The sequence below is a fragment of the Molothrus aeneus genome, chromosome 7 (assembly GCF_037042795.1).
Source record: "Molothrus aeneus isolate 106 chromosome 7, BPBGC_Maene_1.0, whole genome shotgun sequence".
Lineage (NCBI taxonomy): Eukaryota > Metazoa > Chordata > Aves > Passeriformes > Icteridae > Molothrus > Molothrus aeneus.
Genome location: NC_089652.1, coordinates 37,540,443 through 37,547,294, shown reverse-complemented (window position 1 = coordinate 37,547,294; position 6,852 = coordinate 37,540,443). Strand labels below are relative to the sequence as shown.

At 51.8% G+C, this 6,852-nt stretch overlaps 1 protein-coding gene across 3 annotated transcripts in view; it reads left to right on the top strand.

The window, feature by feature from the left end:
• The first annotated feature begins 304 nt into the window (after positions 1-304).
• The window catches only part of CACNB4 (calcium voltage-gated channel auxiliary subunit beta 4), a 46,316-nt gene continuing 39,768 nt past the window's right edge, over positions 305-6,852 (top strand). For all 3 annotated transcript variants that reach the window (XR_010783968.1, XM_066554030.1, XM_066554031.1), the window contains exon 1: positions 305-405. Coding sequence is in view for 2 of the 3 variants with exons in the window: in XM_066554030.1 (XP_066410127.1) it covers positions 361-405 (45 nt within the window). In the remaining variant the exon portion in view is untranslated. The remainder of the gene's footprint in view (positions 406-6,852) is intronic.

The following is a 6,852-nucleotide window of genomic DNA, read 5'->3' as shown; positions in this document are numbered from 1 at the left end:
TTTTATTGTAAACCAGCTTTATTACAAATAAGCAAGTGTCCGCCGCCGTGTTGGCCGCCCTCGGGGCACAGCGGCCGCCGCCATCAGCCCGTGAGGCGGCGCCAGCGCGCAGCGCGGCTCGCGGCCGGCGCGTCCCAGCCAATGGCGTAGCGGCGCTGGCGCGTCCCAGCCAATGGCGCGGCGGCGGCGGCGCGGCTCAGCCAATGGGGGGCGGCGGCGCGGCGGGCGGGAAGCAGCGGGGCAGGCGGGGGGGCGCCGGCGGGAGGCGGCGCCGCCGCAGCGCTCAGGGAGCTCGGCCCCGCCGCCTCACCGCGCTCCGCCGCCGCGCTCCCCGGCCCTCCGGCCCCGCACCGGCTCTCCATGTACGACAACTTGTACCTGCATGGGTTTGAAGACTCGGAGGCGGTGAGTGCCGCGGGCGCGGGGCGGGGGGCCCCGTACGGGCGGGCTGGGTGTCCGTGCTGCGGGAGTGGCGCCGGGGGGTGACCCTGCGCTGCCCCAGAGATGCCGGGACGGGCTGCCGTGGTTCCTTGGGGAATTCTCCCTCCCTGCACCCCTCACAAAACGGGTCTCTGGCAGCACGGAGCCCCCGGTGCCCCGGTGGGACGCCGCGGTTCGGAAGCGTTCCTCGCCGGTGGCCGAGTGGGTGTTTTTGGGTGTTTTTGGGCACGCCGGGGATCGGCCGGGATTGCCGCGGCCATGGACACGCTGCTCCATATTAAACAGGGATCCGTTACATAAGGCGTTGTGGACAGCTCGTAAAATACATAGATAACAACATAATATAGAGTGTACGTCAATGCAGACGTATGTATGGTATGATGTGGTGTCCTCAGGAGAATGGATGGGTCCTGGAGGGCTTCGGATGAGGAATTTTTTCCTGCCTGTGTCAGTGTTGGTCTGGAAGTGCGATCCCTCTTGAGTGTTACCTCACTTGTTTTAGCATCCCTTTATTTCAGGCAGAGAGGAACAACAACCGGGCAAAATTGTCATTAATGCAGTGCACCATGTTGAGAGGAATTACCATGTATTGGAATCCTTCCGAACTGGGTATTGGAATTATTTCAAAACTCTGCTGCTTAGAAGCCTGGAATGGTTTGGGTTGGAAGGGTTTAAAGCTCATCTCATGGGCAGGGAGACCTTCCACAATCCCAGGTTGTTCCAAGCTCTGTCCAGCCTGGCTTGGCCACGTCCAGGGATGAGGAAAGCTTTGGGTCAATTTAGACCTTTTGCTCTTTTGGTATGTGTGGGTTAACTCTTCCTTGGGTTCTCTCTCATTGCTGCTGCTCACAAGCTGCCAGGCCGAGTGCAGATGAGTGTGTTGGTTCCTTTAGGGATGTGATTTGGGATCCAGCTGGATGTTTCTGTAAACCAGGCAGATTGTGACTCCTTGGGAGCTGTTCTCCATCCCGAGTCTGCCTTGTGCTGGTTTAATGTCTTTCAGCAAAGTCTAACTATGCTCTTAAGAAGGCAACTTAAAAGTGCAGAATTAGGGCTGAGAAAACTGAGTTGCTGGATAGTGGTTGGTGTAGAAGAAATGTGTCGTTTATGAAAGTTCATCAGAGAATGCAGGTAAATGTGTGCTGGATTTAAAGGTGCTTCTGAGATGCTCAGCTCTGTGCATTCCCAGAATCCCAGGGGATTGGAAGGGACCTCTGGAGACCTCCGAGTCCAAGCCCCTACCAAGGCAGGGTCACCTGGAGTTGGTGACAGAGGAATGGATCCAGGTGGGTCTGGAATGTCTGTGGAGACCCCACACCCTCCCTGGACAGAGTTCCAGTGCTTGGCCACCCTCCATGGAAAGAAGTCCTTTCTCATGGTGAGGTGGAATTTCTTGTGGTTTAGTTCATATTTCAGTAAACCCCGGTGATCTCTTCCAAAAATTATTTGGGAAAAGCAGCTTTAATGGCACCTGTTGCACAAATTTCTGGGTTAGGGTTTGTGCTGGAAGAATTGTGTTTATGGATGAGAGGAACTTGGTCTTTAGATGTCCACTTGGAAGGACTGGGATGAAGAAGTCATTTCCAGATTCCTTAATACTCTGTTAAGCAGTTTATGATAATGCAGTTTTACAGCTGTTTCAGTTTTACAGCCTCTCTGTAATTGAGAAGGCTTTTAATAGACCTAATTTCCAGAATCACAGGAATACGTGAGAACCTCCCTTTTCTCGATAAAATCACCCCAAACCTTAAAAGCAGCGTGGATCTCCCAGTTGTATGGAAAAACTGAAGGCCATGAACCCCAAAGGCTGAGGCACAAAGCAGTTAAAATCCCCCGAGTGTCTGTTTGCTTTATGCTCCCGAACCACTTGCTTAAAACATTAAACCTTATTATTTTAGCTCCTGACTCAGGGATTGGGAATGCCTGCTGAGACAATATCCTGGCAAACAGGTAGTGGGGATGGGTCACATGAGTGCCACTTTCTGGCCGGAGAGGAGCCAGGGAGAGGATCGAGACGGTGGAAAAGGAATCGTGGTGGAATTCTGGTTCCCTGCGGTGCAGAGCGAATAACTGCGAGCAGCGTGCCGAGATGACAGCAGGGCCTCCGCATTGTTCTGGTTTAGGACCTGGAAGGCTCATCCTGCAGCTGGAGAGCTGGAGCAGCCCCGGCTTGGATCCTCCTTCCTCCCCTGGAGCACCGCGAGCCGGGAGGGAGGGCTCTGCTAATTGCAGCGCTTCCAGCACTGAATAAACCACAGCCACATGAGTCACTAGCACGGGAGCGTCTGCCTGAAGTGGGCATTTGCCCTCGTGAAACACAGCCAGCCCTGCGTGCAGAATGCAGCTTTAATTGCATTAAAGGCAGAACTGAATGGGCAGTGAGTGGCACTTATCCCCAGTAAACATGCTCACTTTTGGAAAGGTGCTGTAAAATTTATACCTAATCTCTCCTGGTTCACTGCTCAGCAACGAACATTTCTTAACAGTGAACAGGTATTTCTATGATTTTTGTAACAGCATCTCTTATCATAATGTGTTTGTGTGTGTACATATATAAAACAAGCAAAAATACCATTTTTATTGATGGATATATAAAGAAATGAGTGTGTGCATGGTATTACAGTCCATTTCCAGCTGTGATGATTAACGTGAAGTAGATGATGCAGTAGCTGGTGTGAGGCTTTTTGGAGGAGGAAAATTACACTGCTGAAGCTGAGGAAAACTCCCAGTGACTGTAGGCGAAAAGTCCTTTCCTGGGGTCAGTTTAGGAAAAGAGATGCAGGGATATGGAAGTGAACAAGTTCTGCAGGAACAGGTGTCCTTGTCAGGAGCACAGAAAGATGGAGAGGGCATCACCCTAGGGAGAAACATCTTCCCACTGAAGATTTTTCCCTTGCTTGTTGTCCTGCCTTGTGATTTTTTTATTTCTAGGCCTTTTTTTAAATTCTTTGGGTAGTTCTAAACAGGGTCACCCTTTTGGGAATTAAAGCTTGTTTGCCTTGTAGGAAAGCATTTCACGTTTTTGATCACAAGAGGATATAAAAGCCCGTTAGCACAGGGGCTTAAGGCAGCAAGATCCCCTGGGCAAGCAAATAATAAATGAATTTTGCTTTACCTCTCATGGTTGGGAACTCACTGTCGTGTGTCTGTGGAGGGGAGAGACTGGAATGCTGCTCCATAGCCAGTCCGGAGTTTCCTTTGGATTTTGGGAAAGATTCCACCCTTTTCAGGGTGGAACAAACTTCAATGAAACCTTCCCATAAGAAATCACTTTTTCCTTCTGTGAAATTACATTTCCATTAAGGCAGCATTTCATTAAAAAGTTCTCTGCAGGAGTTAGCAACAAGTCCCCTGTGATGCAGAGTCCATGGCAGCCCCAGGAACAACACCTGGCTGGGCTCAGTGTTTGCACCTGCAGAACCGTCAGAACAGCCCCTTTTGGCTCCTTTGCTTCTATTTCTCCCTTCAGAGCGACACCTGAGCATGTGAAGCACCTTTCCTCGCCTCTCGGGGTGTCAGGTGCAGGCCTGTCAGCACGTGAGGCCTTATCTGGGCTGCTTCGCTGCCTCATCTGGGTTATCTGGGCTGCTTCGCTGCCTTATGGGGCAGCTGGGAGGAGCTGCGAGCGTGGCGACGGCAGTGTGGGGTCAGCTCGGTTCTGCAGCCGGCAGGGAGCGAGCGGGGGCTGCCGCTGTGGGGCCAGTGAGGGCCGCTGTGGGGTCAGTGAGGGGCCGCTGTGGGGTCAGCGAGGGGCCGCTGTGGGGCCAGTGAGGGGCCAGTGAGGGCCGCTGTGGGGCCAGTGAGGGGCCGCTGTGGGGTCAGTGAGGGGCCGGTGAGGGGTCAGCGAGGGGCCGCTGTGGGGTCGGTGAGGGGCCGCTGTGGGGTCAGTGAGGGACTGCTATAGGGTGAGTGAGGGGCCGCTGTGGGGTGAGCGAGGGGCCGCTGTGGGGTCGGCGAGGGGCCGCTGTGGGGTCGGCGAGGGGCCGCTGTGGGGTCGGTGAGGGGTCAGTGAGGGGCCGCTGTGGGGTCAGCCAGGGGCAGGGCAGCGCCGGGAGGGGCCTGGAATGGAGGGAGGGCGTGGTGCCAGCGCTGCGCGCAGCCGGTGACAGCCCCGGGCGCCGGTGACAGCCCCGGGCGCCGGTGACAGCCGCAGGAGCCGGTGACAGCCCCGTGCCTTTCCCCCGGTCATCCCGTGCTTCCCAGACGGGGCGGCTCTGCCTCCTCCTGTCCCAGCCATTTACAAAGGCATTCATTTCTCTCATGCCTTCGTCTTCCACCGGTGGTTCCTATTGATTGGGTTTCCACGCGGTGTCTCTGACCCATACAGGAGGTAGAAGGGTGGCTTTGCTTGTCCTGTGTATCCCTGTTGTAGTAGATTTTTTCAGTAACTGCTTTGACTTACTTGCTCTTTCCCCAGCATATCCTCCTCTCCTGAGCCATAGAAGCTCCTTCTCGACCTCTTTCAGCTGTTTGATGTGCATCTAACCCTGCCTGGCTTCCTTTGGCAATTCCCATCCCTGCATCCACAGCCTCCCTCCTCCTGCCGGTACCAGAGCAGGCTCTCAGGGAAGCAGGACTTTGCTGTGGGGCTGTGAGCCGGGGTGATGCCCTTCTGTGCAAGCTCAAACTCTGTCACCAAGGGTTAGACAAACACCTGTGGTGGGATTCATGCCCACAAAAGTATTTGAGATTCTGAAAGGGGTCTTTCCTCTTTCCTTTGGTGTTTTTAGGGACTAAGCACCAGTGAGATAAACCCAGGTAATTACTGGTCCCAGTTTGCCATGAGCAGGACTGGGTGTGGTGCTGCATTATAATAGGGTTTTTCTCCAGTTACTCCATACAATTCTTGAGAGCATTGCTAAGAATTTTTAGGAAAAAGGTGATGGGAATAGTGGGGAAGCACATTCTGTTCACTGTGTGAATGGTCAGCACAGCGTTGTGAGGACACTGTAGTCCCCTGCTTTTTCAGTGACATTACTCTTCAAACTGCCATTCCTTCTGCTGCCAGCGTGCACTTTTCTCAAGGCACCTGAGACAGGAAGATCTCTGGGTGTGCTGCTCAAGCAGAAAAAGTGATTATAGAAAAACAAACCTTGGTAGGGAAGTTCATATCCAAATATTGATTGGATTTGTCTCTGGTGCCTCTGTGATTGCTGAAGGGGGAGGAAAGGTGGGCTTTGCTTGCTCTGTATGCCTCAGTTGTTGTGGGTTGAGTAACCATCAAAATGTGTATTTAAAAGTGGTTCTGCAGCACCCAGTTCATTCTGTAGAACATCTTTGTACAACAGACAGCTGAGAGCAAGCAGAGGCTTTATCCAGCTGCCAGATAAAACCTGGGACTTCCAGTGGCTTGGTTAGAAAGGTGTCAGTGGTTATTGGGTTTGTCATATCCACAGGGCACTTGTGAGATCGTCAAGCTGAAGGTTGGTAGTTGAGATCTGATGGTTTTTTTGCACATGTTGATGGATTTTGCAGGCAGGGACACCTTCCTGGATCCCAGGCTGCTCCAAGGCATGTCCAGCCTGGCTTTGAACATTTCCAGGGATGCAGGGGCAGTCACAGCTTCTCTGGCACAGGTGCCAGGGCCTGCCCACCCTCCCAAGGATAGGAATGTGAACTGGGAGAAGTGTTTGCAGTGCTGTTGGTTTGCTGGACACCCTTCTCTTGCTTCTCTTTGGGCTTGACTGTTCTGAACTTGCCCCTTCCAATTAGTGCAGTTTCTAATGTTGAATCCCAAAAGGCTGAGGGATGTCAGGATCTTTTGCCTAACCACTTATCTGCTTGCTGCTTGTTCATGTAGGATTTTTCCTTTCAAATGTGTGCTAAGCTCTGCCTTGATTGGGACAACAATCAATATTTTCCAACAAAAAGACCTTATCCCCTGCCCATTATGTCTCCTGGATTCTCATTGCAATTTGGCTTTTACATGGCCAGAGCTTCTGTGTGTTTTTGACAGTTTCAGATCTGTTTTCGTTTCTGTTAGCCCCTAATAGACTGCCTTGCCTAATGAATCATCAGCTGCCTGATATTTATCTTGTGTGGAAAGGGCTGCCTGAGAGGCTGCAAGGTGGTTTGTTTGGGGCTTTGCTGGGGTGGTTTTGCTTAGATTTTCCTCCTAAAATATCCAAAGTTCTACTACTACAGCATTAGGTATGCCTGCCTTGCTTTGTGCTCTTGTGAGGATGGTTTTCTGTGTGACTCACATCTTCTGTTCCTTAAATGCCACTTTGTGATTTGATAGTATAGTAGTCAAATAAAACACTCAGGAAGAATCATAAGTCATTTTTATAAATTGCTGCTTGCTGTTTCCATAGAGGTGCTTCTTTTATACTGGAATACCAGAAACACATTGAAATTAAATGGGGGAAAAAAAAAAGAAAAAAGAAAAGCTTCAAGGATCAATCAAGAAAA